At 46.4% G+C, this 17,315-nt stretch overlaps 1 protein-coding gene across 22 annotated transcripts in view; it reads right to left on the reverse strand.

Annotated features, from left to right (window-relative positions):
* Window positions 1-17,315, reverse strand: part of FNBP1 (formin binding protein 1) — a 148,977-nt gene that overhangs the window by 102,249 nt on the left and 29,413 nt on the right. For 21 of the 22 annotated variants that reach the window (XM_053282469.1, XM_053282487.1, XM_053282486.1 and 18 more), the window contains exon 1: window positions 853-906. The exons of the other annotated variant lie outside the window; for it this stretch is intronic. In XM_053282469.1, the coding sequence (XP_053138444.1) occupies window positions 853-879 (27 nt within the window). In that variant the 5' untranslated portion in view covers window positions 880-906. Of the gene's footprint in view, window positions 1-852; window positions 907-17,315 lie in introns of those variants that run through there. 22 annotated transcript variants of the gene reach the window in all.

The following is a 17,315-nucleotide window of genomic DNA, read 5'->3' on the forward strand; positions in this document are numbered from 1 at the left end:
TCACACACCTCCCTTTTTAAAGACTTTTTGCCAAAAAATAAAATAAATTTTGCATTGCCCTCACTTGCCCACATTTACATTACCCTCACTTGCCCACATCCTCCATTGCCTTTACTTGCCTTAAAGGACCATATCTAGTTAAATTGATTGTGTAGTATCAGGTCTTCTTCCCAGCCAGTACATCAGGGCTGCACAATGTCAACCCTCCTGCAGATGTTGGACCACAACTCCCATCATCTCCAACTATTGGCTGCCGTGGTGGGGAATGATGAGAGTTGTAGTCCAACAAGAACTGGAGGGCCAAAGCCTTGCAACCCTGCAGTACATGATCCGCAACAGCTGGAACCAACCATGTGACCAGTCTAAGGAGAAGAAAGCATGGCCCAGAAGTAGCAGCACAAGCCACAGGGAAACAGCAGCAGCAGCATCCAGGATTGAAAATAAAGTGGGGAAAACCCTAAACATTTGCAAAAGCTGCTGTGCAGAAACATTTCTACCCCACAGAAATCTACTTTCAACCCCAAAATCAATATTTGGCATAATTACTATGAAGATTTATATGCCACTTTTCAACAAAAGTTCTCAAAGCGGTATACACAGGGGAAATAAATAAATAAAATTAATCCCTTTCCCAAAAGGGCTCACATCTTTTTTTCTTTTTCTTTTTTTTAAAGTAATACAGACACCAGCAACAGCCACCGGAGGGATGCTGTGCTGGGGTTGGATAAGGTCAGCTGCTCTCCTCTGCTAAATATAAGAGAACCCCCAGTTTCAAGAATGCTTCATCGTTTACATAGCAGAGGTAACCCCAGTAAAACAAAAATAAGTTTAATGACATTGCCGCATATTTACCTGTGCTGAAAAGCAACATGGTCCCATTGTTTCCTCGGCCTAAACTGCTTTGAATCCCAACCTGCTCTGTATCTTGCAGTGCTCGATCAAAGGGACGGTTTCAGAATATCTGACAAAACACATTTTCCACTAGCTGTTTGAGCAGACGCCCAAACCAGCAGTGCATTTGTGTAAGCCTACTAAGCCACACGGGCTTACTCCCAGTGCAAGAAGCTGGCCCGGATCTTCTCTCAGTTGCTCATCTAAACCGTAGCCACAAGCCAAGCTGTGAAAGGTAACCACTTCCTCTGCTGCACAGAAGATCCTCAGGCCTACCAAGAAGCCTGCCATGTGAATCCGACGTGAGCGCAGCTGTGACGTTTGCAAGCAAGAGCTCCAGAGCATTGGGCGCTCACAAGCAGGCCGCTTTCTTGCAGGCAAAGATCTCTCGAGCCAAGAGTGCAACCCGTCGTGCATAACAGCAGCGGCCACATTGCTAACTTCACGGATCAATTCCTGGCTGAGGGCTTTGGTGAGAGGAACATAGGAAGCTGCCTTATATTGCATCAGGCCATTGGTCCATCTAGTTCAGGATTGTCTACACCAGACCTGCTCAACTTAGCGCCCCCGCCAGCTGTTTCTGGACTACAACTCCCATAATCCCCAGCCACAGTGACCAATAGCTAGGGATTATGGGAGCTGTAGGCCAACATCTGCAAGAGGGTCAAAGTTGGGCAGCCCTAGTATACACCAGGGATTCTCAACGTTGGGTCCCCAGATGTTATTGGACTTCAACTCAACTAATGGCCATTAGGGCTGGGGATTATGGGAGTTGAAGTCAAATAGCAGCTGGGGACCCAACGTTGAGAATCTCTGGTCTACACAGACTGGCAGCGGCTTCTCCAAGGTTGCAAGCAGGAATCTTTCCCAGCCCTCTCTTGGAGATGCCAAGGAGGGAACTTGCAACCTTCTGCATACAGGTGCTCTTTCCAGAGCGGCCCCATCCCCCAAGATGATGGGGAAGAGAAACTAAAACTGCATTTGGGCAGTGTTCATTTAACCCATTCAGTGCTGGGGGGGGGGAATGTTCGGTATGATGCACCTGGAGCAATAAAGCCACAACAACGTAGCACCGAAAAACCACATCAGAGAAAGACAACGAGTCACAAGGCCATGAGAGGAATGGACAGGTTGCAGCAATCTGTCTGGTGTGCATCTTTTTTTTTGGGGGGGGGGGAGGAAGAGTGGATCTGTGAGAGAAACATACATCAGAAAGGGTTAAGCACTCAAATTTGCCAGACATGGGCATCTTGGGGGAAGGAGGGGTCAGGGAGGAGTGCTGGTCTCACAGGAGTGAGCACGAATTGTCCCCTTTGCTAAGTCCTGGTTTTCATTTGGATGGATGACCTACAACGTGAGCACTTTCTACTGTAAGATAGATGGGGTCATAGCTCAGTGAAAGAGCATCTGCTTTGCATGCAGAAGGTCCCAGGTTCAGTCCCTGGCAGTATCTCCAGACAGGGCTGGGAGAGACTCCTGCCTGGAGAGCTGCTGCCAGTCAGTGAAGACAATAGTGAGCTAGAAGAACCAATGGCCTGACTCAGTATACGGCAGATTCCTGTATTCCTATGCCCCCCGCAGCACATTGTACCAGTCTCAACAAAACACATCTGTGCGTCCCTCAAAATTCCTTGAATGTTCCGCTCGAACAGGAAACCCTGGATTCACCGCGAAATTTCGGCTTAAGTGAGAATTCGGTTGCAACTCTCTTCCAGGCAACGGCTTCTCCCCGAAAAGGGAGGCCACAGCTGGTTGGGATTGCACAAAATGGAATCTACTCCTCCAACTTGGCATCAGCACACACACACCCCAAAGTCTCATATAATAACAAACATCCCTGCCCTTCTGCCAGATGTCTGTTATTATATCATTATAAACATATATTTTGTGTTAATATAAACAACAACAATATACAATATGTTGTTATATACTATACATATACAATATGTTTGTTATATACGATAAACCTAGCCTCCCTTTTCTGGGAGAAGCTGTTACCCTGAAGACAGCAGCCGCTGAATTTTCACCTAAACCAAAATTTCGAGGTAATTCAGTTTTACACCTCCAAGTTCTCTCTCTCCTATATAAATTTAAACTGTGCCCCCTGTGCCTGCAGTGCTTTACAAAGGAGTGAGAATGCAGGTGCCTGCCCCAAGGAGCTCACAGTCTTAAACATAAACACAGGGGAGACATCAAAACACCAAAGGGACCCTTCTTCCCCTGACAAATAGCAGCCATCAAGGAGGACTGGTACTGTGGGGCAATTCCAAGGGTATCGGAATCAGGCACGTTACCACTTTTTCCATGACTGTAGCCATAAGCAGATATTCAAGCTGATATTATATATACCCACTGGAGAGGGAACATCCCCTATTACAAAGCCATATTGCTACAAAACTATTATAGACAGCATCTAACACATGCAAAACACATCAGTAACGGAATCAGAACTTTGGGCCATCATTTCTGGTTCCATTACCAATGTGTTTTGCCTGTTGCAGTTACTATCTGTAATTTTAAAGGTTTTGTAAAAATAAATATAGATAGATAGATAGATAGCCTTATAAAAGGAGATGTGCTCCTTCCAGTGGCTATATATCAACAGGAAAATTTGCTTATGGCTACAATCATCGAAAAAGCAGTAGCCTGTCTGATTCCGTTACCCTTGGAATTGCCCCGCGGTGGGGGTAGGGTCAAAACCACCCTCTGCCAGCTACAGAGACAATCCGCACACCCTCTCCCCCCATCCGGATGTTATTTACTGTAGAAGAAAAGACAAAATATAGAAGCACTAAGAAGGGGTTTCCCGTAACATGACATTTGAGCCTTTGCGATTATGCTGTTTGCAGGAAACGATCCCCAGCTTTGTCTGTCCCAAAATTTCCCTTTCTCTCGGGTCTTGCTTCCACTCCGGGTCAGGCTGTTCGCCAGGGGGCGGTGGGGATGAAATGAAGGTTAAGCCAAGGTAAGCACCTAAGCTGGGGGAGCGAGAGGAAAACGAATAAGGGTTGGCAGCAGTGCTAGCACCTCATCTGTAAGTAGACCCTGCTACTTCTCCGCTCTCATTTCGGAGCCAACGGGCAACAGGCGAAAGAAAGAGGCCGCTCCAGTCTCCGGGAGAGGCTTCAGATTTAATCACATCACACACTGCAGCAGTCGGGAGACCTGGGGGACTCACAGGCAGCAGGCGGAGGGGAGGCAAAGGGTTAAGCCTGGAAGAGGCAGCTTTCGGATGCTGCCATAGCAACAGCGCCGGCGTTCCTTTGGGGAGGGTCCTTGCACAGCCAATGGGAACGTGCTCCACCAACACTAATGCTCCCAGTTGGCCATTTCATTGGAAGAACAAGACGATGCTTCCTCAAATCGGAAACGGTAGAAAAAAGAGAGAGCTCTCTCTCTCTCTCTCTCTCAATCAATCCGTTCCAGTCTCTCCCCTGCCCCCCGCCATCCACTTGAGATCAGGCCCCTTGGTCTAACTCAGTGCTTCCCAACCTTGGCTTGGCTTCCCAGATCTTGCTGGACTACAAATCCCATCATCCCCTGCCAACAAGAATTTAGGGGGTGGTAGGAGGCCTTTAAATGATGCTAACTCAGTGCTTCCCAACTTTGGCTGCCTATATGTTGTCGGACCACAAATCCCATCAACCTCTGCCAACAGGAATTTAGGGGGTGGTAGAAGGCTTTTAAATGATGCTAACACAGTGCTTCCCAACTTGGACTGCGTATATGTTGTCGGACTACAAATCGCATCACCCCTTTCCAATGGGAATTTAGGGGGTGGTGAGAGGCCTTTAAATGATGCTAACACAGTGCCTCCCAACTTTGATTGCTCATATGTTGTCGGACTACAATTCCCATCACCTCCTACTAATGAAGGATTGATGGGAGTTGTAGTCCAGTGACATCTGGGGAGTCCTGTGCTAGCATCCCAACAGACCAGACAAAAGGTCAACATATTCCAGTATTCTGCCTCCAGTAGTGGTGCACCAGAAGCCTCTCCAAACAGAATCGTTTAACCACAAGCAGAGCATGGAGGTTGAGAGATCTCCCTGTTGTCTCTCCCCAGCATCTGGTACTCGGAGGTAGACTGCAACTGAACTTGGAGATTCTATTTTGTTCTCATAGCTAAGAACCTAAGAAGAATCTTGGGTGTGGAGAAAGGTGTGGAGAACACGCATGTTCTCCACACATGCATGATGTGGAGAAAGTCGATAGAAATTTTTCTCCCTCTCGCGTAACACTAGAACCAGGGGTCATCCCATGAAACTGATTGCCAAGAAATTTAGGAACGACAAAAAGAAATACTTTTTCACACAACGTATGATCAACCTATGGAATTCTCTGCCACAAGATGTGGTGACAGCCAACAGCCTGGATGGCTTTAAGAGGGGTTTAGATAAATTTGTGGAGAACAGATCTATCAAGGGCTACTAGTCTGGTGGCTACAGGCGACCTCCAGCCTCAGAGGCATGATACTTCTGAATACCAGTTGCAGGGGAGTAACAGCAGGAGAGAGGGCATGTCCTCACCTCTTGCCTGTGGGCTTCCCAGAGGCATCTGGTGGGCCACTATGGGGAACAGGATGCTGAACTAGATCGCCCTTGGGCCTGATCCAGCAGGGCTTTTCTTATGTTCTTATGAGTCTTGATGGAACCTCCATATTGAGAGGCAATATACCTCTGGATAGCAGATGAAGGGCCGATATTTGACTGATCACTATGGGGGAAGAGGATGTGGATGCAACCCAGAGTCAGTATAGTGTCCTGATTAGGGCATTTCACTAGGACTCGAAAGACTTTTCAAGATTCGAAAAAAACTTGAAAAACTTTCCAAATTTTTTCCAAAAGCCACAAATCTCACTATGTGACGCTGGGCCAATCACAGTCATTCCCATTCTCTCTCTAACCTGTTTAAGAGGGCTGCTTGTGAGGATAAATGAGCTTGTGAGTGGGGAAAACCCCACTAAGCTGCTAGGAGGGACGGTGGGATAAAATTTAACCACCAGGAAAAAAAATGTGCTTTGAACCAGTAGGATTTTTCTCACATTCTTAGGCATTTGTAATGTGCATCTAGGCTCTCTCATTTTTTCTCTTGCACAAGCACACACACCCTTGATTACTCCAGGGAAATCAATATGCAAACAGCAAAGATCAAGCTTATTAGCATTTCAAATGTAATAATACTGAATAACAACTGCAGAATTGAGCAGAAGGAAGGAATAACCGTGAAATTCCGTGCACGTCTACCCACCACCTGCTATCTTGGATGCAACCAATGGGAAGAGGGTTTAGAAACTCCGAACGCTTAAAACAGAGCTGGCCAACCTGAGGGTTTCTGGCTGAATTCCCATCGCTGGCACCACAAGTTATCCCAGCGGAAGGTGATGGGAGTTGTAGTCCAACAGCCACTGGAGGCCCTCAGGCTGGCCAGCCCTGCCTCAGACATTTTAAAAATCTGGGGAATCGAGAGGCAGAGAGCAGGAATGGTCCCCTTTGCTAAGCAGGGTCCACCTTGGTTTGCATTCCAATGGGTGACTACATGTGAGCACTTGACTGAACACACCTGCAGACCTCTTTGGGATATGGCATGGAAATTCAGAAAGCTTTATTCCTGGTTTGGGGGACAGGGAGGCAGTCAAGCCAGAGAGGAGCCTGATACAGACATTATCCTGTGCAAGTGTCGGTACATGCGTTTGTGTTAATGTCTGTGCCTGTATCCATTCCTTAAAAACGCTAAAGGCCCTGCTAAAGCAAAAGGGTGCCTTGTTAAAGTGGCGATTCTCTTTTATTTAGCAGGAGGAGAGCAACCAGCCCTATCCATCCCCAGCACAGCATCCCTCCAGTGGCTGTTGCTGGTGTCTGTCTTACGTTTCTTTTTTAGATTGTCAGCCCTTTTGGGGACAGGGAGCCATTCTTTCTTGTTTGTTTGTTTGTTTGTTTGTTTGTTTGTAAACTACTCTGGGAGCTTTTGTTGAAAAGCGGTATATAAACCCTACTTCACAGGATTGTTGTAAGGAGACACCTAAGTATGTAGTACACCTCTCTGGGCAACGTGGAGGAAGAGCAGGATAGAAAATGTAAAAAAATAAAATAAAATAAAATAAAATAAGTCGTATTCGTAAAGAGAACCTGGATACAGGCCCTTCAAATGCATGGTGCAGACAGGAAGTGTGCTTCTGTTCCTGCGTCCAGCATAACATGTGAATGACTGTACCTGGGTACGAGTGTTACACTCATTGTACAAGTGTTGAACGTCATGTGTGAATGGAAGGGCAGCATATAGGCGAACAAGCCCAATGAAGTACTATTATTATAACTCACATAACACCATCGGCAGCTTCCATGATGCTTAACAGCGCAGTGTTGCAACACACGTATGCCCACTGTCCCCTTTCCCTAGAACCAGCAGTTAATTTTTGCAGCCATTGCTTCTGTGAAGATGATTAAAAACAGGGAATAGAAAATAGGGTGAAGATGCAAAGAGAGAGAAACATCCAAAATTCAAAACTCAAGAGAAAGTTTCCTCATGAGGCCGTTTCTGTGCTTCTGTGTCAAAAAAGAACTGAGGGAGAGTGAGGGGAAGGGTTCCCGCCAAAACGGAGCTGAGGTAAATCTCCGGAAGGTTCCGAATGAGATACGGGTCAGGCGCGGAACCCCAAAGGTGTCGAGTTGCCATGCCTCCCAGAATTCCGGGTTCCTCCCAGATTTTAAGCACCTCACCCAGATTCGCCTGAATTTCAGCTTTCATTTAAAAAAAATTTTTTTAATTTAAAAATTTAACAACAACAACAAAAAGCTAAGCTCCAGCCCTTGTAGAAGCAGAGTTGCAGAGCAAAACGTGCAGTCACTCTTCGGCTCAGAAATTATTTGCAAGCCTATTTACATAATATGCAAATTAGGCACCCGGATTTGGTAAGCCGGAATATGGCAACCCTAGCCACCAAGCCCTGAGCGGAAAGTACTGGAAGTTTTTTCTCTCTGGGCATCCGAAACTCTGCTCTTCCTTCATGGTCTGTTTTGCAGGCCGCCGCGAACCCAGCGTCCCAGGGTCCGAAATGCAGCCCCACAAAGTCCTGAAAACGCAGCTCCGGCGATACAAATGGCCGTATGCCATTACCCCGCGGGCAGGAGGAGGGTTGCCGCCAACATTGGTCAAGCTCCGGAAGGTTCCGCATGAGGCACACAACCCCATAGGCGTGTCTGCCAAAAGTCCTGAGCATGCAGATCCAACAGTAGAAATAATCCCGCGAAGATTGACACAATAAAGATATCATACATGACGAACAAGATTTAATGCCGATCACTAAACCCCCCCAAATGTATAGCGGTTGTACAATGTCTAGGGCCCATGTTCACCATGCTTCCTGTTTAAGAGTCTCGTGATTAAGGATCTAAAACTTTGAGGCGGCTTGGATTTCGAAGCTTTCTATTCACACTTTTGGCCAACGAGCAGTCTCTGCTCTTCTTAAATTTCTAGCTACGTTTTGTTCTGTTTGAATTGAGCTTTATTTATTTTTTTAATTGTTTTATCCTGTTAACCGCCCGAGGTCTTAGAAGCCAGGACAAAGGGCTGACAATAAATAAAAACTATTTATTTATATTATAAATAATGTATAAATAAAAACTATTTATTTATACTATAAATACTATTTATTTATACTATACGGTATAAATAAATACTAGACAGTATAAATAAATAAGTTTGAAATTTCTCCCAATCCTTGACTAGATTAGTTGTCGGCCTACATCTTCTGGGTTTTCTTCTAACCTTACTCAGGATTGTTGAAACTTCGAAATATGAATAATCTGAACCTTGTAGTAGGCTGAGAGGTTTTTCATGAAGATAATCATCGATTATGGTCTACTACAAGAGCATAATACATAGACCCAGCATGGTGTAGTGGTTAGAGCGCTGGACTAGGACCGAGGAGACCCGAGTTCAAATCCCTATTCAGCCATGAGACTAGCTGGGTGACTCTGGGCCAGTCACTTCTCTCTCAGCCTAGCCTACTTCACAGGGTTGTTGTGAGGAGAAACCTAAGTATGTAGTACACCGCTCTGGGCTCTTTGGAGGAAGAGCAGGATATTAAATGTAAAATATAATAATAATAATAATAATACAAGATTTAAGGGTCACCTTAAGTGGCACAGCAGGGAAATGCTGCCAGCCTGTGTAGACAATACTGAGCTAAATGGACCAACGGCCTGACTCAGTATAAGGCAGCTTCCTATTTTGAGATAAGGCCATAACTCAGTGGTAGAGCTTCTGTTTTGCGTGCAGGAGGTCCCTGGCAGCATCTCCAGGTAGGGCTGGAAGAGACCCCTGCCTGAAACTTTGGAGAGCTGCTGCCAGCCAGTGTCTATACTGTCTAGATGGACCAGTGGTCTGACTCGGGATAAGGCAGCTTCTTATATACCAATGATGATAGGAGCTGCAGTCCCAACATAACCTGGGGACCCAAGTTTGACCACCCACACTGGAAATAAAGATGCTGGAAACCACATCCAAGACCTCCTTCCCACAAGACGTGGGTCCTTCCATGGTGAGTTGCAGTCCTTTCCTTTCTGTTGTCCAGTATCTGACCTCACCCTCGCCACTCCTCTCCCTCTCTTCTTCTTCAGCCCGTGATGCTCTTTCTTTCTTTCTTTCTTTCTTTCTTTCTTTCTTTCTTTCTTTCTTTCTTTCTTTCTTTCTTTCTTTCTTTCTTTCAATGTGCCAGCTATTAAAACAGAATCATCTGCCTCACCCTTTAGCCCTACATGCTTCCCTCAGGCAACGAGAGGCTAATTCAAAAACGCCACCCGTGTCATCTTGAGAAGATCAGATGACACATCTCTAAGGAACAGAAACAAACAACTCGGCAAACTTCTGGGAGGCATTTCAGCCCGCCAGGGTGGTATGCGCGGGCGGGTTCACGGCCGGTCTCTATCACAAGTCTCTTTGCTTCCATCCAGTTCACTAGTGGAAAGCTTCCTCGGTTCGTAGAAGCATGCTTTCCAGCAAAAGGGCTTGGACATACTAGGCTTCGCCCCTGACCCCCAGCCCTAAACCCCACATAATTCTCACTTTGGGGGTGCCACGTTATTGGGCTGCCTGCTAATGCTGTTGAGTGGTGCTTATCTTGCTTAGAGATATCCTTGTAAATGTATTATTTTGAATGTTAAGCTGGTCTAAGGACCGTAATACATTTACTTCAAGATATCCAAAGCATACCATATCTTTGAAGATTTCACCTGTTAAAATAGGGACATGTCTGTGGATGCGTAGGGGGCGTGGCCAAGCAATTCTGGGGAGGCGTGGTGTTGAAACGTGTAAACTGACATTCTGGCTGGGGTTAATGGGAGTTGTAGTTCAGCAACATCTGGAGTACCACAGTGCCGATACTAGTAAAGCACTATGCTCTAAAGCAGGGATTCTCAGCGTTCAGTCCCCAGACGTTCTTGGACTACAACTCCCATAATCCCCAGCCCCAGCCTTTGGTTGGGGATCATGGGAGCTGAAGTCCAATAACATCTAGAGACCCAACGTTGAGAATCCATACTCTAGACTCTAGAGCACTGTCCCCTCTAAGGCATGCGCATGTGTGCGTGCTCACCCATTTTTTGATGTCTGCTTGGTTAATTTTAGGTCCCACTCGGATTGAACCAGGAATAGAGTTGCCATGCCCCCCTGGAATTCCAGGTTTCACCCAGACTTTGAGCACCTCAACCAGATTGCATGGTCCACCCAGATTCGCCCGGATTTCAGCTTTCATTAAAAATAACAACCAACAACAACAACAAAAGCTAAACTCTAGCCTTGTAGAAGCGGAGTTATAGAGCAAAACATGCAGTCCCTCTTCTGCTCAGAAATTATTTTCAAGCCAATGTACATAATATGCAAATTAGGCACCCGGATTTGGAAAGCCAGAACATGGCAGCCCTAATCAGGAAGATCCCACTCTGAACACACGTGTGCACACATTGCTTCAGACTGCCACCCATTCCGCGAAACTCATTCTGCACACAGATGAAAAAAACTCAAGAGAGATCACTGGTCGAGAGGCCTTGCTGCAGATATCACACTGCAACCTCTTTTGTATCCTTTCACCCCCAACCCCTTGAAAATGGGTGCAGGGATTAAGCAGACCCTTGAAGTTTCAAAAGCAGAATGATGTCCTAAGCAAGCATACGAAATGTAGCTCCAATAACTAACCTTCGAGCCAGATATCAATCAGATTACGTTTCCCTTCCCCATTGGAAACCAGGTGAGGGTGGAGCCAATATTCTAACTTGAAACCCAGAATGGCATCCCGAACATGTACACCAAACTTCATTCCAACATCTCAACGTTCAAGATACTTATTGCAATGCCATACAAGCACCAGAAAGCCAACATGCTTTTTAAACAAAGCCTCATTTGGCTGAGCCAATTATATTTTGAAAGATCTTTGTATACTTGGGGAAAGGGGGCAGGGTGGGGGGGACACACAAAATTGGGGTGGGTGGGTTTAACCAACCAAAAAACTCTGGTTTTACCACAAATTCCATTCCCCCCCACCCCCAAACAAAAAGGAACTTTTAGGCAGCTTTGTGTGACAAGTATCCCCACAGAAACAAATTAATGCATGGAGGTAGGTGGAAAAGAAAAGGAGAAATATTTGCCAAGAATGCTGACCCACAAAAAGCAGACAAAAGCACTTGTTCGGCTGAAGCAATGAATTATTTAGCTGGAACACAGAATCCATTAAATGACAGGATTTTTTTGCAGGGCCAGAAAGAGCTCTTTCATTTGCACACTCCGACATGCAGAGAGAGACACAGCTGCAGTGGAAACAATGCCCACCCAAAGAGGACACATTTGAAGTGCACCACCAGCTCTACCTAGACCTCCTGAAGACACCCTGGCCTAGTTCGCACTGAAGTGGCTAACCTGGGGGTGAGGAACACAGGAAGCTGCCTTCTACTGAGTCCGTCCACTGGTCCATCTAGCTCAACATTGTCGACCCAGACTGGCAGCAGCTTCTCCAAGGCTGCAGGCAGGAGTCTCTCTCAGACCAGCTCTCAGGAGACCTGGTCGTGTGGTAGCAAGCATGACTTGTCCCCTTAGCTAAGTAGGGTCCACCCTGGTATGCATTTGAATGGGAGACTAGAAGTGTGAGCACTGGAAGAGATTCCCCTCAGGGGATGGAGCCGCTCTGGGAAGAGCAGAAGGTTCCAAGTTCCCTCCCTGGCAGCATCTCCAAGATAGGGCTGAGAGAGACTCCTGCCTGCAACCTTGGAGAAGCCGCTGCCAGTCTGTGAAGACAACAATGAGCTAGATGGACCAAGACATCTCCAAGGCGATGCTGCCAGGAAGTGAACTGGAGATCTTCTGCGTGCAAAGCAGACACTCTACTACAGGGAATGTCTTCCATGCCTACTCCCATGTGGTCTCCCATCCAAATGCAAACCAGAGCAGACTCTGCTTAGCAAAGGGATAATTCATGCCCGCTGCCACGAGACCAGCTCTCCTTCCCATGCCCAGGAGCTTCCTCTTCCTGTATCACTGCCCCACGCCCCGACACTTGATCATCATCCAGGCAGCAGGACAGAGTTTCCCGCTACTGAGTTATGGATTCTTCTGCAGCTTATTTGCATTCGCACTCGGGGTGCCAGCAAATTCACAGCACAGGGAGGATTCCTCCGGCTCGCCCGGCACTGCTGACAGCATCCAGCAATAAATGGAAACCGCTTCTCAGAACTGCTTTTGCCCCTGCCGGGTTTTTATTGACAAGAAGGATGGCCGAAGCGAATCGCGTCGATGAGCCAGGGTAGCAATCAGCATGTCGGGCTTGGACTGGGGAGATGTGGGTTCAAATTCCGACACAGCCATGAAGCTCACCGGGCGACCTTAGGTCAGTCAATCATAGGGACATGGGAAGCTGCCATATACAGAGTCTTGTACATTGGTGCATCTAGCTCAGTATTGTCTACCCAGACTATCAGCGGCTTCTCCAAGGTTGCAGGCAGGAGTCTCTCTCTCAGCCCTATCTTGAAGATGCTGCCAGGGAGGGAACTCGGGACCTTCTGCTCTTTCCAGAGTGGCTCCATCCCCTAAGGATAATATCTAACAATGCTCACACTTCTAGTCTCCCATTCATATGCAACAAGGGTGGACCCTGCTTAGCTAAGGGGACAAATCATGCTTGCTACCACAAGACCAGAGCTATGTAAATACCCAGGTGAGTGGGGCAGGAAAGAAACCTTAACGAGGCAAAAAAATATGTGATTACTCTTACGTTTACTCTGGTTATTGCAAACAAGCCATTAGCCAGGACAAACACAGACAGTTCAAAATATCTTTCCATTCACCCCTGCTAACTGGGCAAAGAGGCACCTTTGAACGTGGTGATTCTCTATTTAGCAGGGGGAGAGTAACTGGCCCAATCCACCCTCAGCACAGTACCTCCAGTGACTGTTGCTGATGTCTATCTTGTGTTCCTTTTTAGATTGTTAGCCTTCGGGGACAGGGATCCATCGGATTTATTTATTATTTCTCTATGTAAACTGCTTTGGAAACTTTTGTTGAAAAGCGGTATATAAATATTTGTTGTTGCTGAAAAGCGGTATATAAATATTTGTTGTTGTTGAAAAGCGGTATATAAATATTTGTTGTTGTTGAAAAGCGGTATATAAATATTTGTTGTTGTTGAAAAGCGGTATATAAATATTTGTTTTTCCCCCCTTTGTTGTGCTGGTTAAAGACTGTAATAAACTTTGAATCTATCTAATCTAGAATATTTGTTGTTGTTGTTGAATCATGTATGTTAAAAAAACCAATTCTTGAAGACTTCCTGTTCCTCTTCAAGCCTTTGCTAGGCCGCGAGGAATCACACACTAGCTGAGATACTTTCAGTTTGATAGTGCTGCTGGGGACCGAAGCATAGAATTTCCTGCATGCCAAACTACGTGCCCTCTCCATCTTCATGATTTATGCACATATGCTGCCTTTGACCCAGTCAGATCGATGAACTAGCATCTGCTCCAATAAGCAGCCATTCTCCAGGGTCTTCAGAAGAGGTATTTCCTCACCTGAGCTCCTTGTGAAACTGGAGGAGGGGCCCAAGGTTCAATCTGAGACCTTCTGTACGTGATGCAGGTGGTCTACCCCCTGGGGTCTATACAGAGCCATCCCAGACTGGCAGCAGCTTCTCCAAGGTTGCAGGCAGGAGTCTCTCCCAGCCCTATCTTGGAGATGCTGCCAGGGAGGGAACTTGGGACCTTCTGCTCTTCCCAGAGCGGCTCCATCCCCTAAGGGGAAAATCTCACAGTGCTCACACTTCTAGTCTCCCATTCAAATGCATACCAGGGTGGACCCTGCTTAGGAAAGGGGAACATGCCTGCTCGATACAACAAGATCAGCTCTCCTTTATTATGTGCTAAAGAATTAAGAACTCCACACCCACCTCAGCCAAACACTGCACCAGCTGACTTCCTGAAAACTTGCACAAACCATGTAAATCAAAGTCAGTTTGCATAAAGGCTTTGATGGCGAACATGTTCGCCAGCCATGCGTTGAATAATTCATTCTGGGGGGGTTTCTAGTCGTGGGAAGAGGCAAGTCAAAATTAAAGGACCCAATGGCTGCTAATACCCAGCCACCCTTTAATCAGGGAGCTGAATTATGGGTAAGAATAATCAAATGCACAAGTACCGGATGGGGAGGGGGGAACCTAGCTTGACAGCAGCCCATGTGAAAGGGACCGAGGTATCTTAATGGACAAGTTGAGCATGAGCCAGGAGTGTGATGCAACTGCTAAAAGAGCTAATGCAATCCTAGGCTGCATTGGCAGGAACAGTGTACAGATGACGAAGAGCAATCATTCCACTCGGCTCCACACTGGTCCGATCTCACTAGGAAAACTGTGTCGAGGTGGGGCCCCCACATTTTGAGGAGGACAATGCTAAAATAGGAAAGAGATTCCAAGGAATCCCTTTCATTCCAAGGAAGATGGTGAGGCGTCTGGAAGCCAAGACCTACAAGGAACAGTTGAAAGATCTGGGGCATGGAGAAGAGAAGATTAAGAGAAGATACGACAGCCACCTTCAAATCTCTGAAGGGATGTCCCATAGGAGGTGGAGAATGGATTTGTTCTCGGTGGCGGGCAGGGCAAGAAGCAGTGGGCTGAAAGGATGAGGAAGCAGATTCGGGCTAGACATTAGGAAGGATCTCTTAACTAAGGAAACAGTGGGATGGCTTGCCTTGTGCAGTGGGAGTTTCCCCTTCACATGGGGAGGAGAGCTGGTCTTGTGGTAGCTAGCATGAATTGCCCTCTTTGCTAAGCCAGGTCTGCCCTGGCTTGCATTTGAATGGGAGACTATATGTGCGAACACTGTAAGATTTTCCCCTTAGGAGATGGAGCCACTTTGGGAAGAGCAAGAAGGTTCCAAGTTCCCTCCCTGGCAGCATCTTAAGATAGGGCCAAGATCGATTCCTGCCTGCAACCTTGGAGAAGCTGCTGCCAGTCTGAGTAGACAACACTGAGCTAGCTGGACCAATGGTCTGACTCAGTATATGGCAGCTGCCTATGTTCACGTTTTCAAATGCAGCTGCTTCCTGCACTGTGCAGGGGGTGGGCTAGATGACCTACAAGGTCCTTTCCAATGCCAAAACTCTATTCTTTCCAAAGCCATTTATTTGTTTTATAATTTTTTTATATAGGGCTTTCCCTAAAAATGGGGAGGACACCTCAAATTGGGCTAAAAGTTAAAATACACAGCTTTTAAAAAAATACCATAAATTAAAACCAATAAAAACAAAGAGAATACAAGATAAAAGCAGACCAGGAGAATGTGATTATACAGACGGCTGCGTCAAGATTCCCTTGCTGTAGTGTTGAGAACACTACAAGATAGGCCGTAAGAAACTGTCTTTGGGTCTACACGCCAGTCCAGAAATGTAGGACCCAAACTCTGGACTCTTGACAAAATTACTGGACTTGATGGCAGAAACTGTGGAGTAAATGTGCTTGTTGATCCCCTTTACAAGTAAGAGACTTAAAACAGAAACAAGGTTGCCTGGGACAAAAGTGGATTTTATTAAATAACTATGCCTCTGAATATTCTAGTCTAGGAACCAGGTTAAATTTCTAGGCATAATGGCTCCCTTGCGCCTGGGATTTTTCAAGCCCTGCTGTTAAGAAACATTTCCTCAGGCAGGAAGAAAGAGGAACAATTCAACAAGGTTTTCAGGAAGCAATTAAGATGTCAACAATGAAGTGTAGAGAAGAAGGAGAGAATAGCTTGGGATACTACCGGTTAGGAACTTGAAGTGCAGTTTAGCACCTTTTTCTTTGGGGGATAAAACTGCCCCGCTGATTATGATAGGGATGTGCGAATCTATTTGAGTTCGAATCAATTCGAACTCAAATCTGGCCGATTTGAACGATATGAATTGAATCATCCCTAAAAAGGGTGATTTGATTACATTCAAATCGAATCGGCCAGTTTTGATTCAAATTTGAATCGAATCTGAAAATTCGATTTGTGCACATCCCTAGACAATGATGATGAAGCGTTCTTGAACCGTACCAGTCTAGTGCAACCGTGGTTCTTATGCATTTGCCTTGACAACACAAAAACATCAAAAATACGGGGGGTGGGGGCGGTATCTGCCTTTTCTGAGACTTAAGGGGTATGTGGAGCATGTTTTTTATTTATGAGCAGCAACTAAAGGCTAGGATATTAAAGAAATACTGAGGGCAGAGGGTCTCCAGAACAGTAAATGGAAATATGTAGGCGGAAGATCCCCAGAAGTTCTGTGCACTGGAAGAACACAGCAGCAAAAAGAATAAAAGTTCCTGGCTCCACACAGAAACCATTTTAAGGGGTAGTACATAGGAACATAAGAAGCTGCCTTATACCGAGTCAGGCCCTTGGTCCATCTAGCTCAGTACTGTGTACATGAGGGATGCTCAACTTTGGCCCTCCTGCAGATGTTGGCCTACAACTCCCATAATCCCTGGCTATTGGCCACTGTGGCTGGGGATTATGGGACTGGTAGTCAAAAAATGGCGGGGGGGGGCAAAGTTGAGCAGCCCTGGTCTACACAGACTGGCTGTGTCTCCCTAAGGTTTCAGGCAGGAGTCTTTCCCAGCCCTACCAGGAGATGCTGCCAGCCAGGGACTGCACATGGAACCTTCTTCAGGCAAAGTGAACACTCTGCCCTCAGTTACAGCCCCATCCCCTGAAGAAATGTGCTCATATTTAGTAACATAGGAAGCTGCCTTCTAAGGCGTCAGACCATTGGTCCATCTAGCTCAGTATTGTGTACTCTGACTGGCAGCATCTTTCCAAGGTTTCAGGTTCAGGGGTATTTTCTCAGCCCTACCTGGAGATGCAAAATTGAACCTGGGAGCTTCTCCAGTGCTCCCTCTAACAGGGATTCCCAGAGGTTGTGGACTA

The sequence above is a fragment of the Hemicordylus capensis genome, chromosome 17 (assembly GCF_027244095.1).
Source record: "Hemicordylus capensis ecotype Gifberg chromosome 17, rHemCap1.1.pri, whole genome shotgun sequence".
Classification (NCBI taxonomy): Eukaryota; Metazoa; Chordata; class Lepidosauria; order Squamata; family Cordylidae; genus Hemicordylus; species Hemicordylus capensis.